Source organism: Pleurodeles waltl, chromosome 1_1 (genome assembly GCF_031143425.1).
Source record: "Pleurodeles waltl isolate 20211129_DDA chromosome 1_1, aPleWal1.hap1.20221129, whole genome shotgun sequence".
Lineage (NCBI taxonomy): Eukaryota > Metazoa > Chordata > Amphibia > Caudata > Salamandridae > Pleurodeles > Pleurodeles waltl.
In genome coordinates, this window is record NC_090436.1 from 615,237,999 (window position 1) to 615,262,977 (window position 24,979).

Here is a 24,979-nt window from a genome sequence, read left to right on the forward strand (position 1 = left end):
TTTTTTGTCATTTGCGAGGTTGTTTGTGTCCTTTGCGGTATCTCACTAGTTTTAATAAAAAAGGAGATTTACTACTCAGGGCAACAGTATGTTGCCTCGCTGAGCTTGTTGAATCACCACTTGTTGCACTTGAAATGCTGGAAACTTCAGTATCCCTGTTGGAGGCAACTGAGTGTAAATCATTGCTAGCCTTGTGGTTGGTGTCATCAGATGTGTCAATTCTTGATATTGTGAAATTTGCGTGCGTAGGTGAAGACCCTACCATTTTTGTAGTCATTAGCATCCCTTCGAAGTTTTTGCATTTTCTTCTCCTTAATGTAGAGTTGATGGTTGTGGAGAACTTCCTTAAGGATTTTATAGTTTTTCTCCGCTACCTCAGGTAGGCCAGTATCTCTAGTTTATTTTTCTAATATGTCTTTGTCTTATATTTCTCTTTTATTCATGGCATCCCTGATCAGGATATCCATCATACCATATGAGGATGTTATCAAGAGTTGTTCCTATTCCTTGAGGAGTTCGGGACTCAAATCATCAAAATAGGGGAAAATGACTTCACGTAGTCCTCTAGGAATTTGTTTTTTCTCAATATATTTCTGTAGGATGGTGAAGTCCCGCCACCTGGATAATTCCTGTTTTCTCAAACGTTCTAATCTAACAAATTTAATCTTTTGGCCTTCCATATTATGACCTCTCATACTATTATGCCCTCTAATACTAGTAGATGCTGCTTGTGTATTTTTTTTCAAATAAATCTTCCATAAGAGTATCCCTGTTATCATCAAAGGTAAACATTATGTTAAGTAGAACAATTGCCGTACAGTAAAAATAAAAAAATGAATATATACTCCAAGTCAATCAAAGAGTGCAGAACAGCGTATCATGAATAATTTGCAATGTAATGGTGGTTATGCTCTCTGGTTCGCACATCCCAAACAGAAGAACAGTAGGTTGGGGAAAGCTGTAATATCTGAACTTTCACAATGTCCATTGTCCATCCTGGTGCTCACACCCACCCACCCAGGGTGTAGTTTGCCTGACTGTAGAAATCCACTCAGGACCAGACGAATTTGCAGAAATCACCAGGGCACACTGCAACAGTCCACAAAAATCTCAGATACATGAGTTGGGCAGGCTGCCTGGGAGAGAGGTGGTATTCAGGTGCCTCTGGTCTATGACAGAAAATGGAAGGCCCTTTTGCCCACCATCAGAGAAAGGCTGGTGCAGATGCTCACCACAACACCATTGCCATGTGGTACTGCAAGAAGCAGCACAGGGTAGGCTTCCGGCCCTGTGCCAGGAGGCTGTACACCTCTGGCCAACATGTACCACAAAGGAATTTCTCTGGAGGTGGCAGCATCTTTGAACAGCAGGCAGAATGAACTCAGATGTTAGCGGATCTCAAATGTCCGATGTACCCAGAGTTGACGCAGGGCATCTTCTTGCAGTGGGTGAACCCTAGCTCGATCTTTTCACTGCCACCAAGAATGCGTAAGTCAGCACTTTTGCGCTTTGAAGTTTCCAAGGCACCTCTTTGCCAGAGACATCTCCATCTAGATTGGAGCTTGGGACTCTTGTATGCCATCCCTCCACTACCATGAGTTCTAAAGATCAGGAACGACTGGCCCAAGTCATCCTAGTGGTACCAGATTGGGTTAGGAGAGTGTGGTGCCCAGAACTCCAAGGCATCAGCATCTGTCCACCAGTCGAGCTTCGACCAACCCTCTTAGGTCATTGATGTCATCTTGACAGCAAGTTTTCAATCCATAAAGTCTCTCTATGCCAGCACTTCAGAAAAAATTGTGGAATTGGGCAGCACCCCACAAATTAACCCTATTTCAAGCAAAGTTGTCTGAAGTTTTGTTGTATGTTCTCTCACTAGCCCTGCAGCGACTTGCTGTGGGTAGTGCTAAGGGCTACATTTTGGCTCTTTCAACTTTTTTGCAGTTGCTGGATCAGACTTCATTATTTAAATCACCTGTTCTGATGAAATTTTGTAAAGGTTTGCAACATTTCTTTCTGCTAAAACCCTTTGTGATCTCTCAGTGGGACCTGAGCTTAGTCTTTGCTTTTATGATATATGGTCACCCTCTTTGAGCTGCTGCAGTTGTCCTTTAAGACTTCTGATGTTGAAGATGGTCTTTCTTATCAACATAACTTTGGCTAGATGTGAGTCACCCCCAGGCTCTTTTTGTCATCCCTCCTGATACGACTTTCTCTAGGCATAAGTAGTGTAAACGACACAATCTTTCCTTCAACCAAAAGTAGTCACTCCATTTCATGTCGGTCAGGTTATCACCCTTCTGGTATTCTTTGCTCCTCCTCATCCCTCTAAGGAGAAACTGTCTTCCATGATTTGAACCCTAAAAGGGCAGTTAGCTTTTATGTCGATTGTACCAGGGAACATCAGAATAGACAATCCGCTCTTTGTAGGGTTTTCCAAAGAAAAGACGGGTGATGCAGTGCAAAAACAGGCCATCTCTCAATGGATTGTTCTCTACATAAAGATCTGCTACACACTGGCAAAGTTGCATCCCGTAGAAGGCTTATTCCACTGGGGCCATAACAGTCATCACTGCATTAACACACAGAGTGCCTGTCTTGGACAACACTCAGATGGCTACGTGGGCATCAGTACACATGTTCAGCAGAACACCTACTACCTCAATAGTCAAGTCTGTCAAGAGGGACATTTTGCCCGCTCTGTCCTGCAGGACCTAGTGGTCTGAGCCAGTTCACAGTCCTTGGGAGGTAACACTATGGTATCTATTTATCAAATCAAATCATTAACATTTATAAAGCGCGCTCCTCACCCGTGCGGGTCTCAAGGCGCTAGGGGAAAAAAGGGGGGGTTAACGCTGCTCGAACAGCCAGGTCTTTAGGAGTCTCCGGAAAGCGGAGTGGTCCTGGGTGGTCCTGACGCTGGTGGGGAGGGAGTTCCAGGTCTTGGCCGCCAGGAAGGAGAAAGATCTCCCACCCGCCGTGGAGCGGCGGATGCGAGGGACAGCAGCAAGTGCGAGGCCAGAGGAGCGCAGGTGGCGGGTGGGGACGTAGAATCTGAGGCGTCTGTTGAGGTATTCCGGTCCCTTTTCGTGGAGGGCTTTGTGTGCGTGGGTGAGAAGTCGGAAGGTGATCCTTTTGCTGACTGGGAGCCAATGCAGATGTCTCAGGTGAGCGGAGATGTGGCTGCTGCGGGGTACGTCTAGGATGAGGCGGGCCGAGGCGTTTTGAATGCGTTGCAGGCGATTTTGGAGTTTGGCTGTGGTCCCGGCGTAGAGGGTGTTGCCGTAGTCCAGGCGGCTCGTGACGAGGGCGGGGGTCACGGTTTTTCTGGTGTCGGCGGGGATCCAGCGGAAGATCTTACGGAGCATGCGGAGGGTGAGGAAGCAGGCGGAGGACACGGCGTTGACTTGCTTAGTCATGGTGAGAAGAAGGTCCAAGATGAAGCCGAGGTTGCGGGCGTGGTCTGTAAGGGTCGGTGCGGTGCCGAGGGCCACCAGGAGTCGTCCCAGGCGGACGGGGTGTTGCAGAGGATGAGGACTTCCGTTTTTTCAGAGTTCAGCTTTAGGCGGCTGAGCCTCATCCAATCTACGACGTCCTTCATACCCTCTTGTAGGTTGGTCTTGGCGCTGGCGGGGTCCTTGGTGAGGGAGAGTATAAGTTGGGTGTCGTCGGCGTAGGAGGTCATGATGATGTCGTGCTTGCGTACGATGTTGGCGAGGGGGCTCATGTAGACATTGAAGAGTGTCGGGCTGAGTGATGAGCCTTGAGGTACGCCGCAGATGATCTCGGTGGGTTCTGAGCGAAACGGAGGGAGGTAAACTCTTTGTGAACGGTTTGCGAGGAAGGAGGCGATCCAGTCCAGGGCCTGGCCTTGGATCCCGGTGGAGCGGAGGCGGGTGATTAGGGTGCGGTGACAGACGGTGTCAAAGGCAGCCGAGAGGTTGAGGAGAATGAGGGCGACTGTTTCACCGTTGTCCATCAGGGTTCTGATGTCGTCTGTGACTGAGATGAGGGTGGTTTCAGTGCTGTGGTTGGTTCGGAATCCGGTTTGTGAGGGGTCGAGCAGGTTGTTGTCTTCCAGGAAGGTGGTCAGCTGTTTGTTGACGGTCTTCTCTATTACTTTGGCTGGGAAAGGCAGAAGAGAGATGGGGCAGAAGTTTTTCAGGTCGCTCGGGTCAGCCATAGGTTTCTTTAGTAGGGCGTTGACTTCGGCGTGTTTCTAGCATTCGGGGAAGGTAGCAGAAGAAAAAGAAGAGTTGATGACGGTCTGGAGGTGCGGGGCGATGATGTCGTCGGCTTTGTTAAAGATGAAGTGCGGGCAAGGGTCCGAAGGGGCGCTGGAGTGGATAGAGTTCATGATGGATTTGGTTTCTTCCGTGTTGATGTGGGTCCAGTTGTTGAGGGTGATGGCCGGGGGTGCGGGTTCGGTGGTGTTTGGTTGGGTCTGGTGTCCGAAGCTGTCGTGGAGGTCGCTGATCTTGCGATGGAAGAAAGTGGCGAGGGATTCGCACAGATCCTGTGAGGGCGTGACGGCGTTGGCGTTGGCGCTGGGGTTGGAGAACTCCTTGACGATGCTGAAGAGTTCTCTGCTGTTGTGGCTGTTTTTGTCCAGTCTGTCGGTGAAGAAGTTCCTTTTGGCAGCGCGGATCAGGTGGTGGTGTTCGCGGGTAGCGTTCTTGAGGCCGTTCATGTTGTCAGCGGTGTGGTCCTTGCGCCAGGCTTTCTCAAGGGCGCGACAAGTTTTCTTTGATTCTTTGAGGGTGTCAGAGAACCAGAGAGGTTTTTTGGTGTTGGTCTGTCGATGCGTGCGTTTGAGGGGAGCAAGGTTGTCTGCGCAGTTGGAGATCCAGTTTGTGAGTTTGAGGGCTGCGTCGTTGGGGTCGGTGGTGAGGGTGGGTTGGTTGGCGGCTAGTGCGGAGAAGAGTTGCTCTTCAGGGATCTTGTTCCACTGTCGATGAGGGATGGGTTGAGGGCGGAGGTGGCGGGCCTCGCGTCGGAATGTGAAGTGGACGCAGCTGTGGTCGGTCCAGTGTAGGGCGGAGGTGTGGCTGAAGAAGACGTGTTTGCTGGCGGAGAAGATAGGGTCGAGCGTGTGTCCGGCGATGTGGGTGGCGGTGTTCACCAGTTGTTTGAGGCCGAGGTTGGCGAGGTTGTCGAGCAGGGTGGTGGTGTTGGGGTCGTTGTTTTGTTCCAGATGGAAGTTGAGGTCGCCTAGGAGGATGTAGTCCGGTGAGGCGAGGGCGGGCGGTGAGATCAAGTCGGCGATGGCGTCGCTGAAAGGGGCGCGTGGTCCGGGAGGACGGTAGACGAGGGATCCTCTGAGGGTGGTCCTCGGGTCGGTGCGAATCTGAGAGGGGTGTCTTCGGTGGAGGTGGTGACGCTGATGGAGTCTTTGAAGACGATGGCGATACCTCCTCCTGCTTGGTTGGTGCAGTCTTTCCTGGAGATCTTGTAGCCTTCGGGGATGGCGGTGGCGATGTCTGGCGCAGAGGAGGCGTTCATCCAGGTCTCCGTGATGAAGGCGACATCCGGTGCTGTGGAATCCAGGAGGTCCCAGAGTTCGACGGCATGTTTGTGGACGGAGCGAGCATTGACTAGGATGCACTTGAGGTGGTTGATGGCGCGTGGGCTTGTGGTCGTGGTAGTAGCGTGGTGGAAGATTCGTTTGCAGGAGTTGCAGGCGAAGGGTCCATGGGTGCGTTTGGGGTGAGCTTGGAAGCAGGTGTTGGAGCGTCCTGGGTTGAGGGCGTGGAGGGTGGTGGGGTCGTAGCGGATCAGCGGGGCTTGGGGGAGCTTGGGACCAGGGGTTGTGGCGCTGGGCGCGGGCCAGGCGCGGACGGGTGCAGATGAGCTTGCCTCTGGCGCGCCGGCGGCGCAGTCGCGCAGCGGCCGCCATATGAGGTAGGAGGGGGGGGAGGGGTCAGCTGGGGGCGAATGGGAGCTGGGGGCGGGGCGTGCAGGAGGTCGCGGCGGGAAAGCGCGAGGGAGGGGGGGACAGGTAGAGTGAGAAGAGCTGGGGGAGGGGGGTTTAAGGGTGGGGGGTGAGTGTTTGGAGGTTTAGGAGATTAGGGAGAAAGATAGGAGTAGGGTTGTGAAGATAGGGGAGGGGGGTTGTAGAGGTGGGTGAGGGTGAGAGGTAGAGTGAGAGGATAGGAAGATAGGTAATAGAGGGGGTGGCGGGAAGGGGGGGAAAGATAGAGAAGTAGATAGAGAAAATAGATAGAGAAATCGATAGATAGGGAAATAGATAGAGAGATAGGAAGATAGGAGGAGGTGGAGAGTGAGGGAGATTAGTGGGATAGAGAGATAGGTAGATAGGAGGAGTGAGGGAGGTAGATAGTGAACGGGTTAGATAGGGGAGATAGAGAGGGGGATGCGAGTGAGGGAGGGGGATGAGGTAGGAGCAGGAGGGCAGGCGCGGGGAGAAGAAGACGGAGGAGGCAGAAGAGCTGAAGGCAGAAGAACGGAAGAACACAAGACCGGAAGAACACGGAAGAACACGGAAGAACACGGAAGAACACGGAAGAACACGGAAGAACACGGAAGAACACGGAAGAACACGGAAGAACACGGAAGAACACAGAAGAAGATACAGAAAACAAAGAACAGAAGGCAGAAGAAGATACAGAAAACAAAGAACAGAAGGCAGAAGATGAGGAAGAAGAGAGAAGATGGGGAAAAGAAGAGTACAGCAGAAGATTACAGACGAGGAGCGAGGAGGAAGAGCAGAGAAGAAGAAAAGGAGCAGGAGAGAGGGTGAGTAGCGCGGGGCAGAGCAAGGGGCTGGGAGGTGGGGGGGTACTTACTGTTAGGTGGGTCTCAGGAACTCAGGAACCTGGAGGAGCTGCAGCGGCAGGGGGAGCGACCTACCCTTGGGTCAAGGTATGAGATATGCGATTATGCGTATCCAACAGAAGAACAAGTAAATTACGTTCTTAAATAATCTTTCTGGTGGGAATTCTATATAAATGCGGATTCTGCAATAACCTCCCACCCCACCCACCTGTTATGTGAACGGGGCTCTTGTAACATCTAAAAAGGTCCCAAATTTAGAGATCTACACTCTGTCACGCCAATCTGCTAGATGTTTCTGGATCTAAGGGTGCAGACAGCCTATAATGAAACTTGCATCAGTGTGCATGGGTGGAACTTGTATGCAGCTCTGCTAGTTTTTTGTGGAGGAGAAAAATGATGGCACAGAGCTGCATGAAGTTGCCTACTAGCACAGGAAAACTGGTGTTAATGTTTTCTGATCTAATCGATCACCTGGTGGGATATTCAAAAAGTGAGAAATCAGCAGTTGTGTATGATTATCCACCAGAAAGACAGTTACCTAAGGTAAGTAACTTGTTCTCCCATGCCCTTGATTTGTCTGGTTCTGAGGTAGATTCTCTATGACTGGGCTCAAGCCATTCTGATCACTGTGCACAGGCAGAGAAGTGTGTGGTACACAGATCTGCACCTTTCCCTGTGTTCTCTCCTCTTTATCTCCCCTGAAAGTGAACCTTCTCTCCCAATGAGGGGCAAGTCCTGCACCCCAGTCTCCAACATCAAGGTCAAGGGTACCTTACAGCAAGAAGACATTAGAACAACAACTTCAAGACTATCTTCTTCTTGAGTATGATCCCCTCCAGAAATAGAAATTGACAACCTAGTGCCCCCACCCCTCTAATTGTCACTTAAGTGGGATGGCGGTATCTTGTCGCTTGGCAGAGTGGAGTCTCATAGCATTGGGAATGTGAGTGCTGAACATAGTGAATAGCAGTTGCTCTTTATGATTAAAGACCAGACCACCGTCTGCACCCTAAAACCATCGCTGAAACATCAAATTACTATCTTAAAAAATAAACCCCAATCCCACTAAAAAATAAAATAAAGAGCAATAGAAACGGGTCCATCTGAGCTACATTGTCTAGGGATATACTCAAGATATTTCCTGGTCCACAAATAAGAACAGAAAAAAGAGTACAGAATGATATTAGACTTTTGTTATGTATATATATATATATATATGTATATATGTATGTATGTATATATATATATATATATATATATATATATATATTCGATGGCATGTGTAGCTGCAGATACACATGCTGTGCACTGTTCCTGCCATCTAGTGCTGGGCTTAGAGTGTTACAAAGTTGTTTTTCTTCGAAGAAGTCTTTTCGAGTCACGAGACCGAGCTCCTCCTCTCTTTCGGCTCCATTGCGCATGGGCATCGACTCCATCTTAGATTGTTTTCTTTCCGCAATCGGGTTCGGACGTGTTCCTCTTCGCCCGTGATTCGAATTGGGAAAGTTTAAGAAATCATCGAAAATCCGTCGGTATTGTTGCGTTTGGGACTGGTTTTCTATAGATACATCGGCACCGACAAGACAACTGCTTCTGCGGCCCTTCGGGGCCTCCGCACCCAACCGAGGCCTGGTCGGCCCGACCACACCCGTCGTCGAAGCCTCATGGACCAGACCCCCTTCCGTTGCTGTCCGATGTGCCATGCCAAGTATCCTTATACAGACCAGCATCGGGTCTGTAACCTGTGTTTGTCACCGGAACACAGAGAGGATACCTGTGAGGCCTGCAAGGCTTTTCGGTCGAAGAAGCCCTTGAGAGATTGGCGAGCAAGGCATTTGCAGATGGCAGCGAAATCGACACAACACCTCGACGTCAAGACCTTACCTGCAGATTAAACACACAGTCACTTTTTAGAATCCCAGTTATTAAAGCCTTTATGGAAGGACTAAAAAGGATTATACCTCCAAGAACCCCACCAGTACACTCGTTGAATCTTAATATTGTACTTACACGACTCATGGGCCCACGTTTGGAACCCATGCATTCTTGCCAAATCCAATTCTTGACTTGGAAGGTAGCATTTCTTATAGCCATTACTTCACTACGAAGAGTTAGCAAAATACAGGCGTTCACTATCGAAGAACCATTTATACAAGTACACAAACATAAATTGGTTCTACGCACAAATCCAAAATTTCTACCAAAAGTCATTTCACCATTTCATCTAAACCAAACTGGAACTCCCAGTCTTCTTTCCACAACCAGACTCGGTAGCAGAAAGACCACTGCATTCATTAGACATAAAGAGAGCCCTAATGTATTACAAAGACAGGACAAAATCTTTTTGGAAAACTAAACAATTGTTCGTTGCTTTCCAGAAGCCTCATGCTGGTAACCCCATATCCAAACAGGGCATAGCCAGATGGATAGTCAAATGCATGCAGACCTGTTACCTCAAATCTAAAAGACTTACCCATTACACCAAAGGCACACTCCACTAGAAAGAAAGAAGCAACGCTGGCCTTTCTAGGTAACATACCAATGACAGAGATTTGTAAGGCAGCCACTGGTCTTACACCGCATACCTTTACCAAACATTACTGTGTAGATGTGTTAGCAACACAACAAGCCACAGTAGGACAGGTTGTACTAAAAACATTATTTCAAACAACTTCAACTCCTACAGGCTGACCACTGCTTTCGGTAGAATTACTGCTTTGTAGTCTATGCATAGTATGTGTATCTGCAGCTACACATGCCATTGAACGGAAAATGTCACTTACCCAGTGTACATCTGTTCGTGGCATGTTGCGCTGCAGATTCACATGCGCCCTCCCACCTCCCCAGAAGCCTGTAGCCGTTTAAGTTGCATTTAAATTGTATATATGTAAATAAATATTCCTTTACCACAAACTATGTACATACATATCTATTCCATTGCATGGACATCTTAGTATCCTCATTCTACCACTCCTACCTCACCCTATGCGGGGAAGACAATCTAAGATGGAGTCGATGCCCATGCGCAATGGAGACGAAAGGGAGGAGTCACTCGGTCCAGTGACTCGAAAAGACTTCTTCGAAGAAAAACAACTTGTAATACTCCGAGCCCAACACTAGATGGCAGTAACAGTGCACAGCATGTGAATCTGCAGCGCAACATGCCACGAACAGATGTACACTGGGCAAGTGACATTTTCCATATATATGTTCGATGGCATGTGTAGCTGCAGATACACATGCTGTGCACATCCTGCCATCTGGTGTTGGGCTCGGAGTGTTACAAGTTGTTTTTCTTCGAAGAAGTCTTTTCGAGTCACGAGATCGAGGGACTCTTCCCATTTCGGCTCCATTGCGCATGGGCGTCGACTCCATCTTAGATTGCTTTTTTTCCACCATCGGGTTCGGACGTGTTCCTTTTCGCTCCGTGTTTCAGGTCGGAAAGTTAGTTAGAATCTCGGAAAAATCGTCGGTATTGTTTGCGTTCAGTATCGGGTTAGTTACAACAGATCGACACCGACTTTTGAAGAGCTCCGGTGGCCCTTTGGGGTTTTTTCGATTCCCCCCGTCGGGGCCTGGTCGGCCCGGCCACGTGTCTCTTCAAGGCTAATGGAACGGACCCCATTCCGCTCCTGCCCAAAATGTCATAACAAGTATCCATATACAGATCAGCATCTGGTCTGTAACTTGTGTCTGTCTCCAGAGCACAAGGAGGATACCTGTGAAGCCTGTCGAGCGTTTCGGTCGAGGAAGACATTAAGAGACCGAAGAGCGAGAAGACTGCAGATGGCGTCGGCGCCGACAGGACAAGGGTGTTTCGAGGAGGAAGAAGAAGCCTTCTCCATCCACGAATCGGACTCGGACGAGCTTGATCCCGAAGAAACGCTGAAAACCGTGAGTAAGACATCGAAACATAAAACTCACGAGAAGACAACAAAAGCCCAGGGGACGCCACCGCCAACAGGCTATGGCTCAACCCGAAAAATAGGTGACCGATCATCAGCACCGAAAAAGGGCATGCATGTGGCGAAGTCATCCGACTCCGGTCGAGATACCGCCACACAACAATCTCGGGCCCGAGACAGCGGCTCTGAGCAGACTCGGCACCGAGACAGTGGCACCGAGACACCACGATGCCGAAAATAAAGAAGGTTTCCTCAGAGCCCAAAAAGGCGCCCGAAAAGATTTTGATTCCGAAACTGCCAGCCTCGGAACTGAAAACAGGTTCCTACACAGAGGAACAGGGATTGTCCTCCCAGATCCAAGGACATAAGTTCGGAGAGGAACTTGAATCTGTTGAGCCAGACTACACTCAAAGAAGGCTCCACATTCAAAAAGACACAGGGAAGATAAGCACTCTTCCCCCAATTAAAATGAAAAGAAGACTTGCCTTTCAAGAAAAGGACAAGCAGCCACAGGCAAAGGTGGCAAGACAAACAACTCCACCACCATCTCCACCACCATCAATGCACACATCACCGGTAGCCACTCCACCACTGATGCAATCCCGACTCATACTGCAATGAGTCAAGATGATCCTGATGCATGGGACCTTTATGATGCTCCTGTATCAGATAACAGCCGAGACTGTTACCCTGCGAGGCCGTCGCCACCTGAAGACAGTACATCCTACACGCAGGTGGTCTCAAGGGCAGCTGCGTTTCATAACGTCACCTTGCATTCAGAACCAATTGAAGATGACTTTTTGTTTAATACACTCTCCTCCACTCATAGCCAATACCAAAGCTTACCTATGCTCCCGGGAATGCTAAAACATTCCAAACAAATATTTCAGGATCCTGTAAAAGGCAGAGCCATAACTCCAAGGGTGGAGAAGAAATACAAGCCACCACCATCAGAACCTGTTTATATTACGCAGCAATTAACACCAGATTCTGTGGTTGTTGGGGCAGCTCGCAAGAGAGCAAACTCTCATACCTCGAGAGATGCACCACCTCCAGACAAGGAGAGTCGCAAATTCGATGCTGCGGGTAAAAGAGTTGCAGCACAAGCAGCAAACCAATGGCGTATTGCCAATTCACAAGCACTTTTGGCAAGATACGATAGAGCTCATTGGGACGAAATGCAGCATTTCATAGAACACTTACCCAAAGAGTTCCAGAAAAGGGCACAACAAGTGGTAGAAGGACAAAGTATCTCCAATAATCAGATACGGTCATCAATGGACGCAGCAGATACGGCTGCAAGGACAGTAAATACTGCAATAACGATAAGGAGACACGCATGGTTGCGTACGTCAGGATTCAAGCCGGAAATACAACAAGCCGTGCTGAATATGCCCTTTAATGAACAGCAGTTGTTTGGGCCGGAAGTCGACACTGCTATTGAAAAACTCAAAAAAGACACTGATACCGCAAAAGCCATGGGCGCACTCTACTCCCCACAAAGCAGAGGCACATTTCGCAAAACACAATTTAGGGGAGGGTTTCGAGGTCAACCTACAAAGGCCACAACCTCACAAGCAAGGCCCACTTATCAAAGCCAATATCAGCGGGGAAGTTTTCGGGGGCAATATAAAGAGGCACAATTCCAAAAAAATAGAGGGAAGTTCCAAAGCCCCAAAACCCCTCAAAACAAGCAGTGACTTCCAAGTCACACATCCCCAACACATAACACCTGTGGGGGGGAGACTAAGCCAATTTTACAAACATTGGAAGGAGATAACAACAGACACTTGGGTACTGGCAATTATCCAGAATGGTTATTGCATAGAATTTCTCAAATTCTCTCCAAACGTCCCACCGAAAACACACAATATGTCAAAACAACATATAGATCTTCTATGACTAGAAGTTCAGGCATTGCTACTAAAAGAAGCAATAGAATTAGTACCAAAACACCAGAAAGGAACAGGAGTTTACTCTCTGTACTTTCTCATACCCAAAAAAGACAAGAGTCTGAGACCTATATTAGATCTCCGAACATTAAATACCTACATCAAATCATTTCACATGGTGACATTACAAGACGTAATCCCACTACTCAAACAACAAGACTACATGACAACACTAGACCTAAAGGATGCATATTTCCATATACCGATACATCCTTCACACAAAAAGTACTTAAGGTTTGTATTCCAAGGGATACATTACCAATTCAAAGTGTTGCCATTCGGAATAACAACTGCGCCAAGAGTTTTTACAAAGTGCCTAGCAGTCGTAGCTGCACATATCAGAAGGCAGCAAAAACATGTGTTCCCGTACCTAGACGATTGGTTAATCAAAACCAACACGCTAGAAAGGTGTTCACAACCCACAAAGTATGTCATAGAAACCCTCCACAAACTAGGTTTCTCAATCAACTACACAAAGTCACACCTTCTGCCGTGTCAAACACAGCAATACTTAGGGGCGACAATCAACACAGCAAAAGGGATTGCCACTCCAAGTCCACAAAGAGTTCAGGCATTTCACAATGTAATACAGAACATGTATCCAAAACAAAAAATACAAGTCAAAATGGTGATGAAGCTCCTAGGCATGATGTCCTCATGCATAGCCATTGTCCCAAACGCAAGGTTGCACATGCGGCCCTTACAACAGTGCCTAGCATCACAGTGGTCACAGGCACAGGGTCAACTTCTAGATCTGGTGTTGGTAGACCGCCAAACATACACCTCGCTTCAATGGTGGAACAGTATAAATTTAAACCAAGGGCGGCCTTTCCAAGACCCAGTGCCACAATATGTAATAACGACAGATGCCTCCATGATAGGGTGGGGAGCACACCTCAATCAATACAGCATCCAAGGACAATGGGACGCTCACCAAAAACAGTTTCACATAAATCACTTAGAACTATTGGCAGTATTTCTAGCGCTGAAGGCATTTCAACCCATAATAAGCCACAAACACATTCTTGTCAAAACAGACAACATGACAACAATGTATTACCTAAACAAACAGGGAGGGACACACTCAACACAGTTGTGTCTCCTGGCACAGAAAATATGGCATTGGGCGATTCAGAACCACATTCGCCTAATAGCACATTTTATTCCAGGAATTCAGAATCAGTTAGCAGACAATCTCTCTCGGGATCACCAACAGATCCACGAATGGGAGATTCACCCCCAAATACTGAATATTTACTTCCAGAGTTGGGGAACACCACAAATAGATCTATTTGCAACAAAGGAAAACGCAAAATGCCAACACTTCGCATCCAGGTACCCACAAGATCAGTCTCAGGGCAATGCGTTATGGATGAGTTGGTCAGGGATATTTGCTTACGCTTTTCCCCCTCTCCCACTCCTTCCATATCTAGTAATCAAGTTGAGTCAAAACAAACTCAAACTCATACTAATAGCGCCAACATGGGCAAAACAACCTTGGTACACAACACTACTAGACCTCTCAGTAGTGCCTCATGTCAAACTACCAAACATACCAGATCTGTTAACGCAACACAAACAACAGATCAGACACCCAAATCCAGCATCGCTGAATCTAGCAATCTGGCTCCTGAAGTCCTAGAGTTCGGACACTTAGACCTTACACATGAATGTATGGAGGTCATAAAACAAGCTAGGAAACCTACCACTAGACATTGCTATGCAAATAAGTGGAAAAGATTTGTTTATTACTGCCATAATAATCAAATTCAACCCTTACACGCATCTGTCAAAGACATCGTAGGATACTTACTACATCTGCAAAAGTCAAAGCTAGCTTTTTCTTCCATTCAGATACATCTTACAGCAATTTCAGCTTACCTGCAAATTACGCACTCAAATTCTCTATTTAGGATACCAGTCATAAAAGCATTTATGGAAGGTCTAAAGAGAATTATACCACCAAGAACACCACCAGTTTCTTCATGGAACCTCAACATTGTCTTAACACGACTCATGGGTCCACCTTTTGAGCCCATGCACTCTTGTGAAATGCAATACTTAACATGGAAAGTTGCATTTTTAATTGCCATCACATCTTTAAGAAGAGTAAGTGAGATTCAAGCATTTACCATACAAGAACCATTTATTCAAATACACAAGCATAAAGTAGTTCTACGGACAAATCCTAAATTTTTACCAAAAGTCATATCACCGTTACACTTAAATCAAACAGTAGAATTACCAGTGTTCTTCCCACAGCCAGACTCTGTAGCTGAAAGAGCACTACATACATTAGACATCAAAAGAGCGTTAATGTACTACATTGACAGAACAAAACTAATTCGAAAAACAAAACAATTAATTATTGCTTTCCAAAGACCTCATACAGGAAATCCAATTTCTAAACAAGGCATTGCTAGATGGATAGTTAAGTGCATTCAAACCTGTTATCTTAAAGCAAAAAGAGAACTGCCTATTACACCAAAGGCACACTCAACTAGAAAGAAAGGTGCTACCATGGCCTTTCTAGGAAATATTCCAATAACCGAAATATGTAAGGCAGTTACATGGTCTACGCCTCATACATTTACCAAACACTACTGTGTAGATGTGTTAACGACACAACAAGCCACAGTAGGCCAAGCAGTATGCACAGCATGTGAATCTGCAGCGACTAATGTCACGAACAGATGTACACTGAGTAAGTGACATTTTCCATATATATATATAGAGATATAACAAGCACTGACACAGTCAATAGATCTGGAGTTGGCCGCTAGTCTTTTGGCAATTCTTGTTTTGTTTTGATATGGTTTTTGCAAAACTTTATTGTTCGGAAAATTGCTGGGCCTGCATCATCTGAACAAAAACATTGTCTAAAATTTTGATCTAAAAAAGCACACATGGCCATAGTTCTCCTTGGCACTGAAGGAAACAACTTTGTGTGTTGGAGTGATCTTTGTGAAAGGGCAGCAAGCCGTACCTCATTGTGAAACCAGAGGGGTTGGAATGAAAATTTGAATGACAGAACCACAGAATAATGGGCTAAGTCTGGCTGAAACCCCTATAGGTAACTATGCTATATACATAATTTTAGTAAAATATAAAAGGTCTTCGCTAACAGACTGAAAAGCCAATTGATCTGGCATTGGCTGCCAGCCTCTTCCCTTTGGGAAAAAGGTAAAAAATGAAAAAAGAATGAATGAAAGAAAAGGAATAAAAGAAAGGAAAACAGAAGGCAGGAAAGAAAGAGGCAGTACAAAGAAGAAATAAAGGAATGCAAGGAATGAAGAAAGGAAAAAAGAAATAAAGGCAAGAAATAAAAGAAAGCATGAAAGGAGGGGGAAGACAAGATAGCAATGGGAAAGAGGTAGGACAAAGAAGCAAGGAAAGAAGAAAGAAAGAGGAAAGAGGAAGGAAAGAAACTAAGAAAGTAAAAGAAAAAAGAACAAAAAAAAAAGGCAAAAAAGAAGGATGGAATGACAAAGTTGCAAAAATGAGCACCATTATGAGCTTATATTCATAGTTCATTTGTGCTGTTGGTATTTTGTGAAAGGCAACAAGCGGATGAACAAAAACCACTTCAGAAGGAATTTACAACACCATTAGCAGGAGGCAGAAGCTGATAAACCTGAAAAGTGCCCTGTGCGTTCATATGGTAGAAAGGGTCCTCCTACCACATCTAGTTCTACAAATAAATAGCAACACTAAATAATAAAGTAAAAGCAAAATCACTGGCACTTTAGGGAACTACCTTGTGTGTGTGTGGATGTGCTTCTTGTGAAAGGGCTAAATGAAGTCACTGAAAGTAAAGTTAGCAGCGGCTGAAGTAGGCTGACCCATTGTCCTATGCTGTAGTGGGTCTCTGAAAACCCCTTTATGTGAGAATATTATGAATATAATTTTAGTAAAATTAAAAGGCCTGGACTAAAGCCAGACCTAAAACACTGGAAAAATCCAAATGTTAGCCTTTGGCCACATTTTCCTGTGCACAATAGATCTCCAAGACACACATCTACCTTCCAGTAACGAAACACCAAAGGAAGTATTTGAGGTTTCTGGTAGCCAGTCAACACACTTTCAATTCCCAGTCCTCCCATTCTGGCTGAAGTCAACCCCTCACACGTTCTCAAAATGCTTGGCAGTTTTGGCAGCACATCTGAGAAAAAATGAATATTCATAAATCCCTATTTGGACGATTGGCTTCTCAAGACTCCTAGGGCCAGATGTAGCAAAGGGTTTTTCCCATTCTGTGTCAATGGGAAAATGTGTTCGTACATATGGCCCCTAGTCACTTGAATCTGATACATGATTTTGGTGAAACAGTCTTCGTCCTCAGAAAACTAGGTCTACACATAAACAGAGAAAAAAGTCAAGAATGACTCCAGTGCAAAACCTATCTTATCTAGGGCCCACTATAGACTCCATCAAGGGAAAAGTGCTTCTTTAAAAGGAGTGACATTCACAGTTTAAAAAAAACAACAAATGTCATATATTACTAAGCAGCAATTTTTCTGCTTCTTTTCAGATGTCATTGCTTCTAGGGTCCTTGGCTTCCTGCATCTTTGTTGCCACAAATGAACAGTTACATATGAGGCCAGTGCCTGAAAAATCAGTAGTCTCAGAGGAAGAACTATTGGAAAGACAAGTTGAATCTGACAGTATCAGCAAGACCGTCTCGGGCGTGGTGGTGTAAACAGGCAAATCTTTTGCAAGGTGATTCTTTCCAACAAAAGACACCACTAAGACCTTTTGTCACAGATGATCTCTGATAGGTTTGTAGCTCATGTAGAGGATTTACTTGCCTGTCCAGAGTATTTAGACAGAGGAAGAGAGTTCCTATTACATCAGTTATCTGGAATTATGACAGTCCACCTAGTCCTAAAAGCATTTCTTCCATCCACGCGATCAGACAGCAGTCTGGTTTAGAGACAACACCAATACTATGCACTACCTCAATAACTTGGAGGCACAAAATAAAGGAGGGGGGTTCATAGAAATGTATAGCCATGGGTCACTTGCAAACCCAGGGTCACTTCCGTTTTTCTACGCCAGGTGAGATAAAAAAATGTCCATTTAGGCTTAAACAAAGTATCACACAAAGCTATCATAGAAAGACTCAAATGAGGTCTATAAATCCGAAGGTTGTAAAGCATGTGAGGCTTTCTTGCCCAGAACACTGAAAGTGAAGGTAAAACAACTCTGGGCACATTAAGTTATGGCTAAAGCAAAACAGTATTTATTAAAAGACCTCGGATGCCTAGACAAAGAGGAAGGGACCAGAAACACTAAAGTGACTCATGTGGAGCAGCTAGGCTCGGGTATCAATCACTAGACGCCATTAGACCCCAAAATTGAAGACCTCATGAGTGCAGTGGTTGGAAAAGTTGTTTAACTTGCCAAAAAAGTGTACACCCACAATCTCTCACATCTCTTCCAACCAGAGATGGCTAAACTCAAAGATGGGCAAACAACCATTGGCGTCAATAGATCTGATAGCTGAGTTGATGCCAAAAGGCACGGAACCCTGTGATTTGAAGTTGAAAGGCACCAGAGCAGACAAACCTCAAATTTCACAAAGTACACCAGAAAGAAGGGGAAGTAGCATCTCCCCAGAGGAAGAAAGCGAACTACTTCAAGCAGAAAGAGAAGGCAATTAAGGTTGACGAGAAAAACAAAGCCTCAAAGCCAAAATAGCAGCGCTGCTTATAAAGAAAAGGGAATTCAAAGACAGTTTCAAGACATTTAAAATCCCCATTTTAAAACAAAGTGACTCTGGGAATATATAGAGCCACAGCACGAGGATGAATTAGCTCCATCAACCCCTGACCCAAGTTAACTCCGTGAAGCGGTTTCCTTTGATGCTGCTGATGATGATACAGAAACGCATACAGAACAGAATAGACAGGATGAAGACGTCTCCCCACAAGTGGATGTTGATTTCTACTCATCTAATTCTTACTCTGTGAATGGTATCAGCTTATGCCACACACTGGTAAAGACATCAGCAGGCACTTGGAGGAAAAGAAGTCAGAATCTTGTTTCCTTCTAGAGACACTGCTTTAAACACAAAAAAGATCCTGTTTCTTACATGTGTAACTGCAACAGGGAAGGGAAGCATTCAGAGAACCAGCATCCTCAAATGTGGTTACTCCTAGGGTAGAAAAAAATAGTCTCCACAGGATCCGCCAATCATAAAATCAAAGGTCCCTGTGGATTCCCTTATAGTCATCCGCTCTTCACCAATGAGCTAAGCCCCATCCTTCACAGACCCACTCCGAAACAAGTATTTCTTGATTGATCTTTGAGGCAGTGGGTAGAAAGATGGAGAGGGCAGCAGCAACAAAATGAAAAATAGCCTACTCCAGTGCTTTACTAAACAGGTATGGCAACCAAAAGTGATAAAAAAAAATAAAAAAAAAAGGTGATGCAACAAATGCGAGATGAATTCAAGAAAAGAGCAAAGTCCTTCATATTGGCGGTAAAGACTATTGCCATCACTTGCATAAAGCTGTCCCCAGATGTGGCAGGCACAGTAATTACACAGTGCTGTATAGCACAATTTTGAAAAGTCACGCCTGGTTTTAGAATATCTAGCTCCAAACCAGAGGTGTGCAGACTCCAATCATAAATAATCCATTTACTGGAAAATAATTACTTGGTGCCGCTGTAGATGAATTTCTGCAGGAGATGACCAAAGACAAGAAGGAGATAAAAGCCATGGTAGCCCGTCAAAGAAAAGGATCCTTTCATAGGGGAGCACCAAGCAATAGACATGGGACAGGACACCCTCCTTCCATCAACAAACATATCAAAAACAATCGACTCTAAACACTGCAGACAGCCTCAGCTGGCATACATGTGGACACCAAAAACGTTTTTTGACATTAGAGCTAAAGGCAAATGCCAGAGTTCAAAATGCTCAAGTTAACCAACAAGATGACTTGAACACAAGTCACCCACAACATGTAACAACTGTAGCGGGCAGTTTGGGGAGGTACCTGAATGAAGACGAATGGATCCACAAATGGTTGCTAAACATGTTGCAATATGGATACTACATAGAGCTGGAAAATGCACTTCCCAAGGTACCATCAAGGAAGCAAAGACTCAAACAAGAAAACCTTAAGCTTTTACAATAAGTGTAAGACCTGTTTAAAAAAGAAGCAATAGAGGATTACCGGGGGACAAGTACAAGCAAGGCATATACTCAGTATACTTCTCAGTGTCAAAGACAGACTTTTCCTTAAGACTGATCATGAATCTGAGGTATAGAAACAAATTTGTAAAAACACAAAAACTAATATCAGAACACTTCCAGAAATGATCACATTGCTTTAAGCAGCAGACTATATGGTGACCATTGATTTGAATGATACCTACTGCTATATCCCTGTGAAGAGTAGATACAGGAAATACCTCTGATTTGTCATGGGTGAACCCATTACCAGTAACATGTTACCCCTTTGGCATAAAATGAGCACCAACAGTGTCTGCAAAGGGCACCTTAGGTGCCGGGTATATATGCCTACCCCTGCATAGATGATAAAGGCAAACTCGTTCATTCAGTTCAGGAAAGTGCAAATCACGTAATCCAACACAGTTCACCCTGGGTTTCTCCATCACCTAGGAGGAATCAACCAACACTTCTGCTTAGCAGGAAACCTTCATGGGAGTGGGCTCGGATTTGGAAATAGCCAAAGCATTCCCTGTACAAAAAAGGCTCTGGCAGTGAAAGACCAATTTCTCCTTTGCCAGACATCACAGTCAGTGGGGGGGTTGTGATGAGGATGTTACAAATTATGGTGTCCTACATCCCACTCAGCCTTTGGCAGAATACATATGAGACTACTACAGGAGTGGTTTTCATATCAGTGGTGTCGGGGATTGCCATGATCTAGTGGTTGTCATTAGCAAACTGAGGCTACATTTGAGATGATGGATTACAAGTATGACAAAGGTCAGGGACTGCAAATATTATCCATTGATCATCACAAGAGATGTATCACACTCGGGTGAGGTGCTGACTTAGTATATCTGAAAATCAGAGGACAGCAAACACAGGAAAAAGCAGTGAAGCACATAAATGTGTTGGAATTCTAGTCAGGGTTTCTGGCACTAAATGCTTTTCATACACAAATAACAAGGGAGGTAGTGCAAATACAAATAGGCCACACCACAGGCATGTTGTACCTCAGCAAACAGGGAGACGGGAAATCTTATGTACTATCAAAGCTAGCACATGACATATAGATGTGGGAGGTCTAGAGAAATCTGTTGATAATAGTACATCTTCCAGGGGAACAAATGTTAGAGACTTAGAGGCAAGACAGAAGCTAACACGAATAGGAGCTGGTTGAAGGGGTGATAGACACCACCCTCAAACCCTGGGGTCTTCCGAATGAACATAGATCACCTCGAGACACAAAATGCCATTGCTTTGCATCCAGGTATGCACTCCACCTGTGAAAGGGTAATGGCCTGTGGATGAATTGGTCCGGGATGGCAGACATGATAGCGATACCTGTGTGCCTCAATTTACTAACACTACAGGATGCCCCAAGACCCAGATAGCGTCAGCCTAGCAGTCTGGCTCCTGAAGAGTAACAGTTTGACCTTATGGGGTTACGACAAAGATGCATGGAGCAAATTAGAGAGGTAAGGAAACCTACCACAAGGAAGTGCTACCTAGCTGGATTGAACTATTTGTCCAATGAAGCAAGGAAACCTTTCTTTGAACTCTATGTAGATATCATGCACTTATCTACTGTAGTGGAGCATCCAGAAACATTATTTGACTTCACCAAGCATCTAAAGATTTCTAGAAGGGGTAAAATATTTTGCCCACCAAGCTGCACTCGAGCATCCATGTGGAGCTTCAACTTGGTCCTAGCATAACCCATGAGACACCCCTTTTACCTGAACTACAAAGCAGATGTAAGGATATTCACACTAAAAACAGCTTTCCTCATGGTAGTCCTCTTACTAAGAAGGTTTAGTGAACTACAGTCACTAACTATTCAAGAGCCCTATCTTCAGATCCACAAGGACAAAGTTTTTATGAGACAAATCCTCGAATCATTATTAATGTGGTCTTTGACTTCAATATTAATCAGATTTGACAAATTCTTCCTATTTTCAAAGTCCAACAACACAGACAGAAAATGCATTCAACACACGTGATGTGACAAAGAGGTATTATGTACTAGAATGCAAAAAAAAATGTCGATGAGAAAAACCAAACAGTCCGTTGTGGCTCACTTAGCTCAAAGCAGTGAGTTACCAGCATCAAAACGTGAAATAGCAAGGTGGGTTGTGTAGTCCATTCAAATATGGTACAAAATGACATGGGAAAGCCTAAAGCAGAGACAGAGGTCATGTTCTGCAAGGAAAAAGGGGGAATCACTGGCCTTTTTAGCAAAAGTCCTAATTAATGACATGTGTAGGCAGCAACTTGGTCCTCTACACACATTCCCTAAGCATTATTGTGCTTTATTGTGTGGATATCCGATCAAAGAAGGTGTCAAAAGTGAGACAGGAGCTCTTAAAGCACCTGTGTGCAACCTCCCATCCTTCACGCTCTACTTGCTCAAAAAACCTTTGTGTTCACAACATTTCGATCTGGAAGAGATTCATGCTGCAAAAGAAAGTTAATTACCTGTAATAGTTGTGTTGTAGCTTGGAGACAACTTGCCTGCCTCCCTGTTTCAGGAAGTGAGTTTGCAAAATCCAGATTTTTTCTTCATATTAATATGTATTTTATAAAATTCTATAATGGAGACCACATAATGGGGCAATATGGATTTACGGATGAAAGAAGGGGTCGACACAACTTCTGTGGCTGACACCCACAACAAAAATAGGGAATTTTCTGGCTCCAACTAATTGTTGGCAGATTTATGTACATCATGTGAATTTAGAAGAGCTCCAAGCTGCAAAACAGTTGTTACAGGTGGTAAGTGTTTGTTTCCTATTATGCCCCTGAGAATATTTTTCTAAACTTAGTTTATTATTCATATTCTGACGAGGATGAAGTTAAATTGGGACAAGCTCATTTTCCCATTTGATTAAGATGTTTTGTTTATCTCAGACCTCAGAGTACTATTTGGTAATGCAAGTCCATTTTGTTACCTGTTCATACAAAAAGCATCAGCTGCACTTGATGATAGAAAGAACTGAAATTACAAGGGGTATTGTACTCTACCGCAGATGCTATCCCAAGCTGTAATGACATCCACTTATCTAATACAGACATTTTACGGCTTGGAAGTGATGACAAGAAGCATGTAAAAAGGATAAACAAGACAACTATATTCACTTGTGCCACTCTTAGACGATCCATCATTCCCCATATCTGAGGCTAAAACTCGTAGGGTAAATGCTAAACAGCAGAGAGCTGATCCAAGTTGGTCAACATTTTATATACCGAACGTTAGACCAATTTAGGGCGACTGGTTTACTTCACCCCCATATATTATAGGCTAAAGCATATATTATGCTCTGCTTACTCCACATTCACCATTTTACCCTTAGTATCCATCCCTTTAACAAGCGTACTACGCACAACTACAGCCTGTGGTTGGGTAACAAGGTTCTACAGTCTCTAACAGACTTCCCCACTGCAATACATCTAGCCTGCAGGGCCTGGGAAACAGATTTGGATCTTTATATTATTGATGAGTGCTGAACATTTTTTTGCACTCAAACTAAATTCAGATACTTAAGTTACAGGTATAAACTGTTGCATTTAAAATTCCTATATTGAATATACTACACTTTGAAACTGTTACACTGTTTTAACACTGCCCTTCCTACTACCTGCTTCAAATATACCTGCCCCCAAGCCAAATGTACCCACCTTCCCTTGTATTGTCCTGATAGTCACAATGCCTAGAAATAAACTGATAGCTGAATTTACCCAAACTCGGATTCCTCCCCACTGCTAGTCCTCCTGGAATATGTAGCTGATGTAACTAGATGAACCAGACGCTTAACTGCCATACGTCTACTGGTGAATTGTCTTGTGAAGATGACTTCCCTTCGCGGCCTGACTTCGAGGCTATGTGACTTGTTACATTATCCGGTGTTCTGTAATGACACTGCTAAAGGATATTCCTCACTTCAACACTCTATAGCACATCCTTGAGACAACTGAGGTCCGTTGAGTTGCTTCCTTTCTGAGAGAGACCTCAATGATCCATGAAAACCTGCCCTACCCAGTTTTCGCATTTGTGAGTTTTGTATTACAGCCCATTGCTCTATATAGAGAAAAATAACGAAAGGTACCATTTCAGGTTGCAGTTAAATGTATATGTAATTAATATAGAGCAATAAAGAACTGTAAATATTTGACATTGTGTTTTGTTTTCAGTTGCATTTGAGAACCATATCGTCGGAACCAACGCTTTTAGATGAACTCTCCAAACTGTCTTCAAAAATAGAGACCACGTGGACCCACCTACAGACTCTTTTCAATCAAAGTCTTTGTGTATTAAATTACATGAAAAGTGCTTTGTTATAAAATTAAAAAAATTGTATATTTCTTCCCAAGCAGCAATCTTCTATTTGTCAAGAATTTCAGATTTGTGGGTTAACGCCCATGCTCAAATAGTGAATTATTGTTTTTAATGAATAATTTGTACATTCATACATTTTTAGCCTTTTGCTAGTGTAATGTTCTCTGACTTTAAAGAGTTTACAGCATAAAGATGTGAAAACTGTTTATATCATGCACACAGCTAAAGCTCACTGCTTTGCTTCTCCTAAGAACTGTAAAAATGAATAACAAATTTATATTAAATACATAAAAATGTATATGAATTGTGTGTTTTAACAAAATTTAGCATTTTGCGTGGTGGGTCAAAATCGATAAACTGTTATGGTTGTGGGCAGTAGGTTTCTTTTTGAACGCACACAACACATATTTCTTTTCACTGTATGAAAGCTAACCCAAGCAGGTTAGGGTTAAGAAGCAGCCAGCATCACTTCATGTTCAGTCACTGATGTCATATCCGGCACATGGTATTGTGAGGGGTGTAAGGTGGATTGTTATTGTAGCTTGAGCTCAGTCGTAGTATGTGGTGCAGTAGCATAATTCACTTGTGTCTGTTCTTCTCCTTGAGTTAGATTTTTAGTGCATACTTAGGAGCAGTTTTTTTTTTATAAAGATTTTTATTTATTTTGAATAGGTAGAACAATAACAAAACACAATAAGAAAAAACAAAGAAAGGAAAAGAAAAAAAAAAAAACACACAATGCACCAACAGTTACAATTACTCATACCGATACAAATACAAATACCGACATCCTGACGCCCATTGTGGG

The 24,979-nt window shown here is 44.5% G+C and overlaps 1 protein-coding gene across 1 annotated transcript in view; it reads left to right on the plus strand.

The window, feature by feature from the left end:
• WDR36 (WD repeat domain 36) overlaps nucleotides 1-24,469 on the plus strand; it is a 543,291-nt gene extending 518,822 nt beyond the window's left edge. The window contains exon 23 of the mRNA XM_069226458.1: nucleotides 24,027-24,469. Within this exon, the coding sequence (XP_069082559.1) occupies nucleotides 24,027-24,176 (150 nt within the window). The 3' untranslated portion in view covers nucleotides 24,177-24,469. The remainder of the gene's footprint in view (nucleotides 1-24,026) is intronic.
• The last annotated feature ends 510 nt before the right edge of the window (nucleotides 24,470-24,979 follow it).